An 18,592-nucleotide genomic window follows, 5' to 3' on the forward strand; every position below is an offset into this window, starting at 1 on the left:
TTGTATAGGGGTATGATTGTCTTTATACCCATTATTCCTTACAATTCCAAATCCAACCAAACAATGGAATTTATATTCTCAGTAATTTATTTTCCACTAACCAAACAATGGAATCTATTTTCCTGGTAATTTGTTTTCCATGGAATTTGAATTCCGTTTCCTTCAAATATTTTCCAGCGAACCAAACGGGCTGTAAGAAAATGTATGATAAAGAAGGAAAAATAATTTGTTGAATTTAGGTATAAGATTTGTTGAGTTTCAATAGGGAGAAAAATAAATAGCATTTAGATAGAGAGAGAAAGCGTTTCAAAGTTAAGCTATGTATGGCAAACCTAGGTGAAAAGGTAGGTAAAAGTTTAAAAGTATCTGAAAGCTAAAAAGCTATAATCTCGAAACTGAAATCTGAAGAGTTGTTAAGCTAGTTGTCATGCTTAAAAGTATTTGGTAAAATTAGCTTTTTGATGAGCTGATAAATGTAAAAAGACTAAAAATGACATCTTCATAAAATTTAAATAGATTTATTTACATATTAAAATATAAAATTAAATAATGAAATCAATATATTTTAATAAAATATAAAGTAAGAACATATATTTGAAAATATATAAAGTAAAACAAAATATTTATAATTCATAAAATTAGTTCATACAAAATTTAATGTTCAAACACAAATGTCAAACAAAAATTACAACCAAACATATAGAATATAAAAGGCCAAAAGGGTTTTAATTGCTAGCGCTAAATGATGTCATTTATTTAAAATAATACAAATAAAGATGGAGAAAAGTTAAGAAGTTACTAGCTTATTTTAGGAAGAGTTAATTCCAGCAATGGTCCTCCGACTATGTTAATTTTTCAAAATTAATCATCGACTTTTAATTTGGACAATTTAAGACACTTGACTTTCAAATTCTTTCCAATGTTGGTCATTTCGTCAAATTTTGGTTAAGTTGAGGTCAAATGAATGGGTAAAATTGTGCGTTCACCTGTATAGTGTATTATTACTCGTATTTCTCCTGTCTTATACGCTATATATATGAATATAATCTCAGTTGAAGAGACTTCGACTGAGATTATATGACTTCGATTGAGATTATATTCATATATACAACGTATATGACAAGAGAAATACAAATAATAATACACTAAACATGTGAACAGACAATTTTACCATTCATTTGACCTCAACTTAACCAAAATTTGACGAAAGGACCAACATTGGAAAAAATTTGAAAGTCTAGGGACCTAAATTGTCCAAATTAAAAGTCGGGGACTAATTTTGAAAAATCAACATAGTCAGAGGGCCATTGCTGGAATTAACTCTTTTAGGAACATTATCAAGTAGAGTTTATAGGTTATTAGTCACTAGTTTTACCGTGGACCATGGGTCATGGCTGATACTGCAGTTGTATTGAATTGATACTCCAGTTGTGTTGAATGGATACTGCGGTTGTGTTGAAAGGGAACTGCAGTTGTGCGGAATAGAGGTCGTTTCATCCGTCTGGAACTGCAGTTGTGTTGAACTGATACTGTAGTTGTTTTGAAGGGATACTGCAGTTGTGTTGAACGGATGAACGACCTCTATTCCGCGCAACTGCAGTTTCCTTTCAACACAACTGCAGTATTCGTTCAATACAACTGCAGTATCAACCACGATCATGGCCCACAGTATAATTATATTTGTGCTTATTAGTAGCTTTAAATAAGATATAAGCTTCTAAATAAGCTCTGCCAAACAGAGTCTTAGTAAAAAGAATAGAAATTTGATGGTTAAAGGATGTATTTCAACTATAACTATCTTTAATACGTAGTATTTTTTATTTTTATTTTTTTTTGTTTTTTTTTTTTTGAAGAAAAAGCATGTATTATTAAGAAAACAGAGAGCGGGACGAAGCGAACCCGCGGAAGTCATACAAGAAAGTAAGTTGCACGGCATCCGGCAAAGATGAAAAATTAGAAAATAAGGATGGAGAGGATAGGCTAAAGCAAGAGGAAGCTAGAGAGTCTGCTACTTGATTCGCTTCTCGATAAACGTGTGATAAAGAAGATGACCAAGAATCAAGTAAGGACTGAATACGATGGACAGCATTACGGATATTCCAAGGAACATGATGCAATGCGGAGTTGACGTATCTCACCAAAAGAGTAGACTCAACTTCGATTAGATATGGACGTTTAGCAGCGAGGTCGCACCAGTTAAGCGCATAATCGAGGGCTGACACTTCTGCTTCTAAGGTGGATGAGGCTGTCAAGGGAAAGGAAAGAGCCATCACTAGATTGCCCATCGAGTCACGAAGGCAGGCACCTCCAGCGGCTCTAGAGGTAGAAAAGGAAGCATCGATATTCAGCTTTAATCTGCCCGAAGGAGGCTTGTGCCATTTTATCCATGTTGAAGTGTGCCGCCTTTGTTGAGCAAAATTAAACGCCAAACCTTCCTGAATAATAAATAAGTCCGAGTTTCCACGGGAGTGCAAAGGCGTTGCCAAAGATAGCAACCTGAATTCCCGTTTTACCTTTTGAATCAAGATTAAGGATGAGAAGGAGGTTCTCTCAAAGATTGCAGCATTGTATGAAACCCAAATCTGCCATAAAAGAAATGAAGGCATTAAGTTTGCTATTGTACCAGCAGCAGATGTTGGAGAAGCTATTAACCACCATGAATGGCAAGCTGCACGAATAGAAGATGCTCTGGAAAGAGTAACTCGAAAAGTTGCAGCAAAGTAAGTCCACACAGAAAATACTTCCTTGCAACTAAACAAGCAATGCTCCATGCTGGCCAATGATTTCCAGCAGAACGGGCACACTGATGGTAGATTTACTCCAAAACGCTCGAGACAATCTGGGAAAGGCAGGAATCTGCGCAAGAGTTTCCACATAAAGATGGACAACTTGGTAGGGATCATCTTATTTCAAATACTTGTTGATGAGAGCGTTGTTCCGGCTTTATGGCGAAGATGTTCATAAGCAGATTTGAAGGTGAAGATCCCAGAAGAAGACAAAGTCCAGGTTGGGTTTCCATTAATAATTTGCATGTAGTCTTCTACACATTCAGAAATTTCAACCATCCTTCTCCAAAAGTCTTCTACACATTCAGAAATTTCAACCATCCTTCTCCAAACATGCGTACCCATATGTAGGCGTTGCTCGTTGGAATATCTACCTTGCATGAAGTCAGTCCAGATAGAGGAACTAGTTTTGTATTTGTACCATAACCGGGCTGCGCTCGCTTGTTGAATCGTTGTCAATGAGCGAATTCCAAGTCCCCCTTCCTCCACTGGGTAGCAAAGTTTGTTCCATGATGCCCAATGAAGCTTTGGTTTGCCCTCAAAATGTCCCCAAAAAAACCGTGCCATTTTTCGTTCAATGTCTTTTATCACCTGTATGGGAAGCTGGACGACTGCCATTGTGTATAGTGGAATTGTTGCAAGCACATGTTTGATTAAAATCATTCGGCCACCTGGAGATAAAAGTTTGCGGTGCCATCCTTGAAGTTTCCTGTCCATGGATTCGAGAATGCTTTGATAATACAATACTCTATTACGTCCTTGGAACAGATTAACGCCGAGATACCTAAAAGGTAGAGTCGAACGCTGCATTCCGAGAGCACTTTCCATGGCGCCAATGCGGTGTGTGGGGCAGTGCTTGGAAGTGACAAAGAAGCTCTTTTGAAAGTTGATGCGTTGACCTGAGGCTTTTTGGTAAACTTCAAGGAGGTTTGTGAGACCCCGCAGAGATGAAATTCCACCATTTATAAATATGATAATGTCATCCGCAAACGCTAGGTGGGTAACTCTTGGGCAGGTAAGAGATGTAGTGTATGGAGAAATTAACCCAATTCCAATTTTATTGATCAGCATGCGCGAGAGTGCTTCCGAAACAAGGATGAATAAGATCAGCATGCGCGAGAGTGCTTCCGAAACAAGGATGAATAAAATGGGAGATAATGGGTCTCCTTGCTTGACACCTCTTGTTGGTTGGAAATAGCCGTTACAGATTCCATTTACCATGATCGATAATCTGGTGGAGGCCAAATTATTCAAAATCAAATTAGTAAAGTCCGTTGGAAAGCCAAACTTGGAGAGCAGATTGTGTAAGAAGGGCCAGGCCACCATATCAAAGGCTTTCTTCATATCCAGCTTCACTGCCACATTGGAGCCTCGACAGCGTTTATTCAGAAAAGATCATTTCAAAAGCTAGAAGAATATTATCATGGATGCTTCTCCCTTCAACAAAGCCTGCTTGCTCTCGAGAAATAAGATTTGGGAGTATCTTCCGGACTCTCGTTGTAATAATTTTTGTGAAAATCTTGCTTGCAAAGGAACACAAGCAAATTGGTCTAAAGTCGGCAAAGGTAATTGGATTTTGAGTTTTTGGAATTAAAACAATCTGAGCACTTGCTATCCCTTTAGGGATCGGTACTCCCGCAAAGAAGTCCAGGACTGCCATGAACACATCTTCATGGATTAAATCCCAACAGTTGCGATAGAATGATCCTGAGAAACCATCTGGACCCGCTNTAGTGAATTATCAGAAATAAAGGTCGAGAAGTCTGATAAATCGCCCACATTTGGAGTTGCGTTGCCTCTGTATTCGGAAATACTAGATATAGTGTTGAAGTCGCCACCTAGAAGCATTGGTTTCGAGTCCTGAGTTAAGGTGCCTAGCTGGGACCATAGAGCATTCCGTTCTGCTCTAGTGTGTTTAGCATATACCACAATCATATCAAAGGAAAAGTTCCAGAGAATATGAGAGATGTTGCATTGAACAAACTGATCAGCATCAGTAGCAATATTAACATTAAAGGCGTCAAACCAAAAAAGCCACACCTTACAAGCATTCGAAGCAAAGAAGAACTGAAAATTTAACCTTAGTGCGAATTCCTCGATACGAACAGGGTTGAGGAAAGGCTCAATCACAGCAACAAAGTCGATACCCTCGCGTCTGACAATACGCCTGAGTCTGCGGCACGAGGACAACAGACCCCGAGAGTTCCAACAGAGAACTCTCATTTTAAACGATGGGAGAAGCAGGCTCTCGCGATCTTACCCGCCGCTAAGCGAGTAAGGACAGCAGGAGTTTGAGAAGAATAATCTTTGCGGGGCTTGCATTTCCTGGCAGTTACCGCAACAAGACCCGTCTTGGCTGAGATAGACAGTTTTTCGGTGAAGATCCGGCTAGCTTCTTTCCAAGATTCAATTGAGGTCCTTGAGAATTTATGTGATCTCTTAAAATCTTCACCATCTGACATATGTCCTGGACAAGTGTCTTTGTTGTTTTCGAGCTGGACTCCATGATCGTCGATTAACGTTAGTCCAAGGTTGAGATTGCTATCCGGAATGGTGATCTCTAGTGGCGAGGAAATATTGTCAACTTTGGTTGTAATGTGATCGGTGACAGGTGGATCCTTTTCCTCGGTTTGATGGGGCGGAGCAAGTAGATGTTGGGCCTCTGTAATTGGTCGCCATATTTTCTTTGGCGGAGCAACAAGCTTTTGTGGAGGTAGCTTTGGAGGAGCGGGGTGAACTTGAGGATGTGCAGCTTGAGATGAAAGGATTGATGGCTGAAGTTGGTTACGACATTCTTCTTGAAGATGGTCAAATCTACTGCAAAGCGAGCAGTAGGGAGGGATGTGTTCGTACTTCACTGACTGAGAAAATCCCCCACAAGAGCCATGATGAATCCAGACTTGGTCTGGGATTGGTTTCGACACATCCAATTCCACGCACACTCTGGCAACTGAAGGACGATTCAGAGATAGAGTGGATGCGTCAGCTTTGAGAGGGGTTCCTATTAAGTTGGCGATTGAGAAAGCAGCCTGCTTGTCCTGAAGGTGTACCGGTAAGCCCTCAAAGCAAATCCATACTGGCACCACTGGTGACTCAACATCTGGTCGGAAATCTGGAGTCCATTTGAAAATCCTCATAATATAGCCTTGTATGGACCAAGCTTTTCGTAACCAGCAACGTTGATAGTCATCTTCCTTGTCGAAGTTAATAAGAACATGTCTTTGTTCTAAGAGGCCGAGAGTGAAATGGCCAGCAAAACCTATCTTGTCAAAAGCTTTTTTGAGGAGGGCCATGGATGGGCGACCTTTCACAAATTTTCCGATCAAGGCAAATTTGAATCTTTGGGATAAGGATTGGATATCTTGATCGGAGAAGCTAACAGCAGGCATACCTTTGAAACGTTCTGGCGGTCACAGATTTAAAGACACTTTTGAGGAAGAGGATAGGATATCAGCAAAGGACCGCAGTGGTGGGGGCGCGGCAGCCCCCGGCGCCGCCGCCATGGGAGGGTTTAGCGAGCAATTGGGCTAGGGCTTGGAATGAGACAACCTCAGGATTAGTACACTTCTTGCTTAAACAATCATCACATCTCTCTTTAGCGTAGCTACAGAGTAACTACATTTTCATACGAAATTCTCCACTTAGTTTCTTTGTAGAAAGCGTGAGGCCTTTGGAGTATTCTCTTGATTCCCTCTCTTGACCACTTGGATCATCGAACTCGGGTTCAGTGGTCATCACCCGGTCTAACACTGATCCCCTGGACATAAGGTTCGTTAAAATGATCCCTAGCTGGCCCTACTAGGTCCATAGAAACGACACCTACCCGGACTTTCTAGAGTAACTATATTTTAAGTGTGCACACCCCCGTAGGAATTCCTCATCCAAACGATTTAAGTGTGCACACCCCCGTAGGAATTCCTCATCCAAACGAGTTATATAGTACCCGGCGAATAGGAATTCCTCATCCAAACGAGTTATATAGTACCCGGCGAATAGGAATTCCTCATCCAAACGAGTTATATAGTACCCGGCGAATAGACTTCGCTCCTTCCGTATGAATGATCATACTATATATAACAACCTTGGGCAAGGACACTTTAAGCCACCCGAAGGCTAATCAAGGTCCTCCTCAACTTTACTAGAAACTAAGGGTTTGAAAACATTTTTCCTTCTTCCTCATCTTTCTTGAGTCAAAAATTACTTTTTGGACATATTCCACAAAACCTAGTCCCGACTTGAAATCATTCAACACTCATAACTTTGTCCAAAAGATTTGTTTTTCAAAACATTTTGATAGTACACTAATTACCATACACCGGGGTAATAAAGTATAACTATCCCACATTGTTCCATTATCACATCACATATGTGCATAATACTTCATATATGTATATAGGCAATCAACATAACGCCTCACACAATTTAGGGATACTTACATAAAGTGCACATACTACCTATATACATAGTATAAATTACCAGAATACTCATACGTATAGGTATTGATATCTGCTATTTTGTACAATTACTCACCCCTTATTCTAGTTGTTTTGAAGGTTATTTTCTGTATCCTAGTGAAATTGGGAATTGTTTGTGTGTTATATTGTCCAAGTGTTGAATTATTTACAAGGAACAACAAAGGAAGAATATTGGAACATTTTGGACAAGTTCTGGAAGAAAAGGGAATTACAAGGAAGAATACAAGTTGAAAAGAATTGGAAGTTGTAATGGGCCAAAGCCATCTACCTCCTATATATTTGACCTATTCTCTACAATTGAAAGGAGGTTCCCTTACAGAGTTCTGAACCCTAGCTTTTAGTTTATATTTCCCAGCATAGTTTAGACTAGTTTACATTAGATTATTTATTTCAAGATTGGAATCAAAGATTGAAAATTGGATTTGTTCTTTATCAGTTAAGTTCTCTTCCCTTTATATTTCTTGCAATGTTTATCTTTAATTCTTGCTTTGTTTGTGTTTACTCCCATCATGAGGGAGTAATTCGCTTATGGGTTTGGATTAGGGTTCATTGTTAATCTTGATGTTCGGTTTATGATTAATTGCATAAAGGGATTGAATCTTTTGCCTAGGGTTTATGTTGATTTGGGGATTTCTTCTACTTGTTATTGATTGTGGCCACAATTAATTGCTAGTCTAGGAGAGGGATTCATTACAACGAAAGTTGGATGGAGACCTCGAGCCTTACCAATTTCAACCTAATTTTCCTGCTATGAAAGTAGAGGTAATTTGGGGGCTTACAATGCTTAGGTGTTTAAGGTTATAATTGATGCATCACGACAGTGGGCAATTTAGCCTAATTCTCTTATTGATTACGAAAGTAGCTGAGTAGAATTCTTTTGTGCATTGCCCATATATCCCTTGGTTAATTATTCTTTCCCTAATCCTGAGTTTGTTAGAACATCAAGGTTACAATCCCCCTAATCTGGCCCATACTTTTATCATATAGTTTACACCTAATCAATTGTTTTCTTTTATTCCACATCATTCAGTCTTTGTTACTTGGATTCTATAAATTCATATACTCTAGTGCCTGGTAATTCACACAATTTCGTGCCATAACACCAATCCTCAGCGGAACGACATTACACCCTTTTACACTCATCATTTGTGCTCATCATACACGGTTAACATATATATCACATATATGTATATATATACATAATACAACATTTTATTTTAATTATACATACATACCCATACATATATACATATACCGTTTATGTATATATACATACATCACACGTATACTATATGTATATATATATATATATACCATACTTATACGTACATACATATATTATATAATACACCTAACATCTCTAATTTAGATATTTAGGCATATTAACTACCACATTTCCTCAACACAACAATTTATACTATATATTATGAAGGAATTCCTCATCCAAACGAGTTATATAGTACCCGGCGAATAGACTTCGCTCCTTCCGTATGAATGATCATACTATATATAACAACCTTGGGCAAGGACACTTTAAGCCACCCGAAGGCTAATCAAGGTCCTCCTCAACTTTACTAGAAACTAAGGGTTTGAAAACATTTTTCCTTCTTCCTCATCTTTCTTGAGTCAAAAATTACTTTTTGGACATATTCCACAAAACCTAGTCCCGACTTGAAATCATTCAACACTCATAACTTTGTCCAAAAGATTTGTTTTTCAAAACATTTTGATAGTACACTAATTACCATACACCGGGGTAATAAAGTATAACTATCCCACATTGTTCCATTATCACATCACATATGTGCATAATACTTCATATATGTATATAGGCAATCAACATAACGCCTCACACAATTTAGGGATACTTACATAAAGTGCACATACTACCTATATACATAGTATAAATTACCAGAATACTCATACGTATAGGTATTGATATCTGCTATTTTGTACAATTACTCACCCCTTATTCTAGTTGTTTTGAAGGTTATTTTCTGTATCCTAGTGAAATTGGGAATTGTTTGTGTGTTATATTGTCCAAGTGTTGAATTATTTACAAGGAACAACAAAGGAAGAATATTGGAACATTTTGGACAAGTTCTGGAAGAAAAGGGAATTACAAGGAAGAATACAAGTTAGAAAAGAATTGGAAGTTGTTTAATGGGCCAAAGCCCATCTACCTCCTATATATTTGACCTATTCTCTACAATTGAAAGGAGGTTCCCTTACAGAGTTCTGAACCCTAGCTTTTAGTTTATATTTCCCCAGCATAGTTAAACTAGTTTTACATTAGATTATTTTATTTCAAGATTGGAATCAAAGATTGAAAATTGGATTTGTTCTTTATCAGTTAAGTTTCTCTTCCCTTTATATTTCTTGCAATGTTTATCTTTAATTCTTGCTTTGTTGTGTTTACTCCCATCATGAGGGAGTAATTCGCTTATGGGTTTGGATTAGGGGTTCATTGTTAATCTTGATGTTCGGTTTATGATTAATTGCATAAAGGGATTGAATCTTTTGCCTAGGGTTTATGTTGATTTGGGGATTTCTTTCTACTTGTTATTGATTGATGGCCACAATTAATTGCTAGTCTAGGAGAGGGATTCATTACAACGAAAGTTGGATGGAGACCTCGAGCCTTACCAATTTCAACCTAATTTTCTTGCTATGAAAGTAGAGGTAATTTTGGGGGCTTACAATGCTTAGGTGTTTAAGGTTATAATTGATGCATCACGACAGTGGGGCAATTTTAGCCTAATTCTCTTATTGATTACGAAAGTAGCTGAGTAGAATTCTTTTGTGCATTGCCCATATATCCCTTGGTTAATTATTCTTTCCCTAATCCTGAGTTTGTTAGAACATCAAGGTTACAATCCCCCTAATCTGGCCCATACTTTTATCATATAGTTTACATCCTAATCAATTGTTTTCTTTTATTCCACATCATTCAGTCTTTGTTACTTGGATTCTATAAATTCATTTACTCTAGTGCCTAGTAATTCATACAATTTCGTGCCATAACACCAATCCTCAGCGGAACGACATTACACCCTTTTACACTCATCATTTGTGCTCATCATACACGGTTAACATATATATCACATATATGTATATATATACATAATACAACATTTTATTTTAATTATACATACATACCCATTAGGTATGTATATATACCCATATATGCACATATATACGGTTTAACATATACATACATCACACGTATATATATATATATATATATATATATATATATATATATATATATATACCATACTTATACGTACATACATATATTATATAATACACCTAACATCTCTAATTTAGATATTTAGGCATATTAACTACCACATTTCCTCAACACAACAATTTATACCTATATATTATGAAAAATACAATTTCATATATATTATACATACAATCATTTAGGGATTTTTCTTTGTTTACAGGGTGTTCTCTGGGGTTGTTTTGGTGTGAGATTTGCTTTCTTGTACCTTTGAGGGAGTGGGGAATGGTTAGAATTGAAGAGGTTAGGCTTTAAAACAGTCTAGAAGTGTTTTAGGGTATATTTTGGACTAACTTGCAGGTGAAATCGAACATGGGCGCGAAAGGAACAGAAGTGCGCAAAGAGGAGCCGGGATCACGGCCAGACTCACGGCCGTAACCCCGGCCGTGATGCTGAGGCGTCGTTTTTCAGCGGAACAGCGCGAAGCAGGGCTCTGGGTCACGGGCTACATCCCGGTCGTGACCCAAGCCGTGACCCCACCCCAGAATTTCCAGTGTCTATAGGCCAAACGAGGGCTCTGGGTCACGGCCACCATCCCAGCCGTGACCCTGCCCGTGATGCTTCCCCAGAAATTCCAGTACCGAGAGCGTTATAGAGGGCTCTGGGTCACGGGCCACATCCCGGCCGTGACCCAGGCCGTGATACGAGGCCGTAAGATTTGCAAAAAAAAAAAAATGTTATGTTTTCTAGTTCGTTTTTTCTAGTTCGTGAGGCCTTGTTTGTCCATCAGGGACGATGTCTAGTTTAAGTGTGGGGGGGTACTATTTCTGATTAATTTTGGATGCAGTTTGCTTGAAGGACTCAATTTGCAGCTAAAGGTAATGTGCTTTCCTTGTGTTGTGGCTGCGACCGCTTTACCTCTCTGCTGGTTGGTGGTTTGTTTTGGTGGTACTTGTGCAGCCTAGCTTGTCAGGGATGATTCAAGGTTGAGCCTGGGAGGATTCAGTCTCTTGCCAATAGTTGGGTTAACCTCTAGCATAAATGTTTCCCCTGTGTGTTATGCATTGCTAGTGAAGGCTTATGTGGGATTCCGGTGATATTTGTTCTGTCATAGCTTGTCTCAGTGCTCTCATAGTGAAATCTAGAATTTGCATGCTTTGAAGTGATTTAGGCCATTGTTGTTAGCCCAAGCCTTTAAACCTACCCTGTGTTACAATTATTTTCCCTAGTTGTCCCCTTTGAGCCTTGTTTTTGTTTAATAAGTGCAAAAGCACTTAACCCCGTTCTCTGTATTGTTTTTCTTGTTTAACCCTATTATTTGACCCTTAGCCCTAAGCCATATATTTTTCATTCACCCTTAGAGAGAATGTAGCATGTGTTCTTTAATTTAGAGGAGATTTCCCTTTTTGAGCTTACTTTTGATAGAGTTATTCATGTTATCTTTGTTCTAGTGTGGGGGTGTGGTGAAGGAATTTATTGGTTGGTTGAATGAAATAAAAAGAAATGTTTGTTAGTTGAAAAGAAAGAAAAGAAAAGTGAGAATTTGTTGTGAAAGAAAAGTTTGAAAAAGAAGGTTGAAAGTGAAGAAAAGGTTTGTGAAAAGAAAGAAAAAGAAGGATGAATAAAAGTGCAAGTCCAGTTGCTAGAATAATTGCCTTCACCCCCACTAGTTTAGAATACTCTTGTGTTTCCAATTATATTTTGCTCTCTTGATTCATATTTTCCATGTCTCCTCTAGGTTTAATTGTGAATAGGTGTGAAATTCTTTCTCGTTTGTGCATTTTTCCATACCCCTTCTTTGTTTAGCCACTCACCCTTAGCCCCATTACAAGCCAAATAAAGTCCTATTTGATCTTAGCATGTAGTTTTAGAGTGATCTATGTGAGTATGAAGGACATGTCTATGGAAGTTCATCTTAAGCCAAGTCTTGCATAATCTCAATTGAGTACATGTGCATACAGGGTTTTAATCTACCTTAATTCAGGTGCCCGGTTATTAGCCTGAGAGGGGAACTCACTTGTGATTCTAAGATGACTCTTGAAGCAGGTTAGATTGTACAAGTTGGTTGGTGGAATGTTTGGTTGAGCAGAAAGGAAGTGTGATTAGTAACTAACTTGGAAGGTGGTCTATCCTGGGTTTGCTTGAGGACAAGCAAAAGTTCTAGTGTGGGGTAATTGATACACATGATTTTATACCTTTATTTGCCCCACGAATCAAGAGTTTTTGTTGCTTAATTTCTTTACCTTGATACATTTAAGGCTCGTTTGTGTGTTATATTTGATCATGTCTAGTTTATTCACAAATGAGGAACAAAGGAAGGATTTTCAGTCATCTTGGACCAGTTTTCGAGACATAAGGAATCCACCCCGGGCCGGAAAGGAGCAACAGAACACAAAAGGAGTCAGAAGAGGACCAGAGGGCCGCATCACGGCCTGCCTCACGGCCGTGATGCCGGCCGTGATCCCCACTACGGACAAGCAGTCGGCCACGCCGCATCACGGCCGTGATGGCGGCCGTGACCCGGCTGCTGTCCAGTATTTAAGTCGCGTTTCTGATATTTTACAGGGCTCCGAACCCTAGTTTTAGCTTAGTGCAATTTTTACCTTCTTTAGAGTTTTCCATAGCATAGAATACAGCGGATTTAAATCATTGAATTGAGTTTGAAGCTTGGCATCATTGTTCGGATCAGATTTACTTTGAAGAATTGTTAGTAAAGTTTGCCTTTTTATTCTTTAATATTGCAGCCATGTCTTCCATCTTTAATTCTTGCTTTGCTGTGTTTACTCCCATCATGAGGGAGTAATTCGTTTATGGGTTTGGATTAGGGGTCCATTGTTAATCTTGATGTTCGATTTATGATTAATTGCATAAAGGGATTGAATCTTTTACCTAGGGTTTATGTTGATTTGGGGATTTCTTTGCACTAGTTATTGGTTTGTGGCCAGAATTAATTGCTAGTCTAGGAGAGGGATTCATTACAACGACAGTTGGATGGAGACCTCGAGCCTTACCAATTTCAACCTAATTTTCCTGCTATGAAAGTAGAGGTAATTTTGGGGGCTTACAATGCTTAGGTGCTTAAGGTTATGATTGATGCATCACGACAGTGGGGCAATCTTAGCCTAATTCTCTTATTGATTACGAAAGTAGCTGAGTAGAATTCTTTTGTGCATTGCCCATATATCCCTTGGTTAATTATTCTTTCCCTAATCCTGAGTTTGTTAGAACATCAAGGTTACAATCCCCCTAATCTGGCCCATACTTTTATCATATAGTTTACATCCTAATCAATTGTTTTCTTTTATTCCACATCATTCAGTCTTTGTTACTTGGATTCTATAAATTCATTTACTCTAGTGTCTAGTAATTCATACAATTTCGTGCCATAACACCAATCCTCAGCGGAACGACATTACACCCTTTTACACTCATCATTTGTGCTCATCACATTTTGGCGCCGTTGCCGGGGATTGGTTTATTTGGTTTTGATTGTGTGATTAATTTCTTACTAGCATTAGAGTTAGTGAATTTTAGGAGATCAAGTTTTATTTTATTTTATTAATATTTCGAAAAAAAAAATTTATTTGCACTAACCCATAACTAGTTCCTTCCAAGAGTGTTTGTGGTTGTGTTAGACAGCAGGTTACCCTCCTTTTATGCACACTAGATCGAAAGGGAGCACGAATCTTCGTCCCTACGATCTAAATCTTGAGAGGAAGTTAAGGAGGGAGAAGAAGGTGTTACGTGATTGGCTTCGAGAGTTCCAGGACTTCGAAGTAGACATGGAGACCGGAGACAGTAGCAATACTGGGCAGTCAGCCCATACTGGTGCTAACACACAACAGCACCCGAGGCAGAGAGAGGCAGCTGGAGACAACCCTAGAGTTCGTGCTGACCCCCCAAATCCAAATGTTCAGATTCAGGCACAGAACTTCAGGGCTGGTCCAAACCCAAATATCAATGTTGGGGGAGGATTGGGTGCTCAATTCATGCAGCAACAGCCTGTGTACCAGCAACCAGGCTATGGGGTTGGGATGCAAAATCTTCTCCATCAGATGAATCCCAACCTGTTCCAGCAGTTTGCCCAGCAAGTCCCACAAGCAGAACCAATGGCAGCCCATTTAGCTCCTGAGTTCACTGAAGAAGATTGCATTGTGTACCCAGGAATTGAGGCAAATAATTTTGAGTTGAAGACTCAGCTCATTCAGATGGTCCAGAATAATCAGTTTGGAGGATCTCGGGTTGAGGACCCGAAAACCCACATAGTTCATTTTGACCGTATCTGCCAGACCATCAAGATGAATGGTGTTCCTAGTGAGGCAATCAAGCTGAGACTGTTTCCTTTTTCCCTGAGAAATCAAGCACAGCGTTGGTTGAATTCCTTTCCAGCCAACCACTTCATTACATGGGAACAACTCCACAAGGCTTTCATGCAGGAGTACTGTCTTCCTTCCAAGGCTGCCAAGTTAAAGAAGCAAATTCAGAATTTTCAACAGTTTGGCAATGAAGATCTTCCTGATGCTTGGGCGAGATTTAAAGAATTGAGGAAGCAGTGCCCGAAGAATTTGATGACCCCAGGTGATTTTATGTCCTCATTCTATGAGGGATTGTCTAACCGGTCAAAGATTATTCTAGATACCTCATCCTTTGGGGGTGTTTTCATTGATATGGGACCGGCAGCTGGAGAGCAGTTGATTGAGAGAATCACCTCTAACAATACTTACTGGTACACTGAGGGGGATGATATACCCAAGAGAGAGAAGGCAGCTGGGATGTTCGAAGTTGGAGAGAAGATGGCAATGCAGGCTCAGCTGGATACTATACAACACATGCTAAAGCAGTTAGTACAGAGCCCTACTCAGAGTGTCCAGGCAGTTGCTCTGCCTCCACTGATTCCACAGAATCCTTATGTTCCTAACCCCTATTATGTGCCACAGGTACCTCTTGTAGCCTGTTGTGCAACTTGTGGTGGAAATCATGTAGCTCAGACATGTCCTTTGTTAGACTTCGGTAACCAAATTCCTCAGCCTAATTTGGAGCAAGTTGATCTCATTGGTTATTCTAGACCACAAGGCCAGGGGCAGGGTTATGGGAACTACCAGCAGCAAGGAAGGAATCAGGTTGTTCCCTCTTGGAACAATCAGGGAAATCAAGTGAGAAACAATCCACCAGGATTTCATGGTAACCAAGGGAATAGGGGTGAAAACCAAGTCCTGTGGAGAAACAATCAGAATTTTGGGCAGAATACCCAGAATGTACCTCAAGGGCAGTTCCAGCAAGGGAATCAGAATTTTGGGACCACTCAGGGTCAAGGTTCCTCTAGACCATCTCAGGATGTTGATATACAGCTTCTCATGAACACTATGATGGCTCAGTTTGGCAAGCTACAAGCAGAACATCTTCAGCTTTTTGGCAAACTGCAAGTAGAAATAGATGGTCTCAAGGCTCAGCAACAAGGAGGAGGTAATCAGTTTTCTAATCAACCTTTATCTTCGAATGGTAGACTGCCAGCAAACACAGAAAATCCAAGGCACCAAGTGAATGCAATCACCACTAGAAGTGGATTAGCTCTGAAGGACCCCCCCTTTTCCTTCGAATGATCCAGTGCCTGAGAAAGCTGATAAGAAGGATGAGGGTGTTCAGGTTGAGGATGTTCTTGATGATAGTGAGGAGGAGCCTGTGGTGCAGGGAGATAGTGTTAAGGAGAAAGTTCCTGAGCAGAATGAGAGTGCTCCAAGTAAGAAGTATGAAAGGAAGAACAAGAAAGTAGATGACTCGGTTATACCTTACAACCTGTTACCATATCCACAGAGGTTGTGGAAATCAAAGGAGTCTGATAGAGAGAGCAAGTTCCATAAGATGTTGGATAAGCTGGAGATCTCCATGCCTTTTGTTGAAGCAATCACTCAGATTCCATCGTACAAGAAGTTTCTGAAGAATATTTTGGGCAATAAGAAAAAGCCAGAGAAGAGTGCGGTGGTGGATCTGAGCGAAGGAGCCTTGACCTGTGCAGTTCTTCAACATAAACTTCCTCCTAAGATGAAAGGCCCAGGTAGTTTTTCCATCCCTTGCATCATTGGTGGATTTGTAGTTGGTGGTGCTCTGTGCGATCTGGGTGCCAGTGTTAGTCTTATGCCATATTCTTTATGTAAGAGACTCAACCTGGGAACACCAAAGCCCACTTCTATGACCCTACAGATGGCGGATCGCTCCATAAAGCGTCCGGTGGGAGTTCTAGAGGATGTCCCGGTCATGATTGATCAGTATTTTATACCAGGGGATTTTGTTGTACTGGATATAGAGGAGGATGCCAAGGTTCCTATTATACTTGGTAGACCTTTTCTAGCTACTGCTGGTGCACTTATTGATGTGAGAAGAGGAAAACTAGTGATGGAGGTGGCTGAGAACAAGATTGAGTTTGACATATTCAAAATGGCGAAACACCAGCCCTCGTATGTTGATGAATGTTACTTGATAGAAGGGCTGGGTGATGGCATTGCTGAGAGTAGAAAGATTGAGTTAGGGGATTTGCATGATTCCCTTATTGATCCTGGACCCCCTGAACTGTCAAGTGTGCTGAAACAAAAGAAAAAGTTCTCTGGTTCTGGTGGTTTCTACAAAAGATGGATGAGGGAGCTGTCTAAGTTCAAAAGGCCACCGGATCGCGTGGTCCACAATCCTACCTGATATCCATGAGGTTGAGTCGAGCTGACGACAGTAAACTTAGCGCTTCATGGGAGGCACCCCATGTTATCCTTTACTTTTTGCACTTTATTTTACTGCATTTTTCTTTTTATTTTAGTTCGGAGTAGATTCGGGATTTTTCTTTGTTTATAGGGTGTTCTCTGGGGTTGTTTTGGTGTGAGATTTGCTTTCTTGTACCTTTGAGGGAGTGGGGAATGGTTAGAATTGAAGAGGTTAGGCTTTAAAACAGTCTAGAAGTGTTTTAGGGTATATTTTGGACTAACTTGCAGGTGAAATCGAACATGGGCGCGAAAGGAACAGAAGTGCGCAAAGAGGAGCCGGGATCACGGCCAGACTCACGGCCGTAACCCCGGCCGTGATGCTGAGGCGTCGTTTTTCAGCGGAACAGCGCGAAGCAGGGCTCTGGGTCACGGGCTACATCCCGGCCGTGACCCAAGCCGTGACCCCACCCCAGAATTTCCAGTGTCTATAGGCCAAACGAGGGCTCTGGGTCACGGCCACCATCCCAGCCGTGACCCTGCCCGTGATGCTTCCCCAGAAATTCCAGTACCGAGAGCGTTATAGAGGGCTCTGGGTCACGGGCCACATCCCGGCCGTGACCCAGGCCGTGATACGAGGCCGTAAGATTTGCAAAAAAAAAAAATGTTATGTTTTCTAGTTCGTTTTTTCTAGTTCGTGAGGCCTTGTTTGTCCATCAGGGACGATGTCTAGTTTAAGTGTGGGGGGGTACTATTTCTGATTAATTTTGGATGCAGTTTGCTTGAAGGACTCAATTTGCAGCTAAAGGTAATGTGCTTTCCTTGTGTTGTGGCTGTGACCGCTTTACCTCTCTGCTGGTTGGTGGTTTGTTTTGGTGGTACTTGTGCAGCCTAGCTTGTCAGGGATGATTCAAGGTTGAGCCTGGGAGGATTCAGTCTCTTGCCAATAGTTGGGTTAACCTCTAACATAAATGTTTCCCCTGTGTGTTATGCATTGCTAGTGAAGGCTTATGTGGGATTCCGGTGATATTTGTTCTGTCATAGCTTGTCTCAGTGCTCTCATAGTGAAATCTAGAATTTGCATGCTTTGAAGTGATTTAGGCCATTGTTGTTAGCCCAAGCCTTTAAACCTACCCTGTGTTACATTTATTTTCCCTAGTTGTCCCCTTTGAGTCTTGTTTTTGTTTAATAAGTGCAAAAGCACTTAACCCCGTTCTTTATGTTGTTTTCTTGTTTCACCCATTATTTGACCCTTAGCCCTAAGCCATATATTTTCCATTCACCCTTAGAGAGAATGTAGCATTTGTTCTTTAATTTAGAGAAGATTTATCTTTTTGAGCTTATTTTTGATAGAGTTATTCCTGTTATCTTTGTTCTAGTGTGGGGGTGTGGTGAAGGAGTTGATTGGTTATTGTGAAT

The 18,592-nt window shown here is 40.1% G+C and overlaps 1 protein-coding gene across 1 annotated transcript; it reads left to right on the plus strand.

Moving 5' to 3' along the window:
* Positions 1-14,272: 14,272 nt before the first annotated feature.
* On the plus strand, positions 14,273-17,177 carry LOC116007958. Its single transcript, XM_031248619.1, has 3 exons — positions 14,273-14,518; positions 14,708-15,953; positions 16,096-17,177. The coding sequence occupies exons 1-3, from the start codon at positions 14,273-14,275 to the stop codon at positions 17,175-17,177; spliced, it is 2,574 nt and encodes an 857-aa protein (XP_031104479.1).
* Positions 17,178-18,592: the final 1,415 nt, after the last annotated feature.

This window comes from Ipomoea triloba, chromosome 16, assembly GCF_003576645.1.
Source record: "Ipomoea triloba cultivar NCNSP0323 chromosome 16, ASM357664v1".
Classification (NCBI taxonomy): domain Eukaryota; kingdom Viridiplantae; phylum Streptophyta; class Magnoliopsida; order Solanales; family Convolvulaceae; genus Ipomoea; species Ipomoea triloba.

What these genes read in the sequence shown, in the direction of transcription:
- LOC116007958 (XM_031248619.1), top strand. Translation starts at nt 14,273, where the DNA reads ATGGAGACCGGAGACAGTAGCAATACTGGGCAGTCAGCCCATACTGGT. An exon ending in ACCAGCAACCAGGCTATGGG is followed by an intron (nt 14,519 to 14,707) that starts GTTGGGATGCAA and finishes CAGATGGTCCAG; the next exon opens with AATAATCAGTTTGGAGGATC. An exon ending in GGCTCAGCAACAAGGAGGAG is followed by an intron (nt 15,954 to 16,095) that starts GTAATCAGTTTT and finishes CGAATGATCCAG; the next exon opens with TGCCTGAGAAAGCTGATAAG.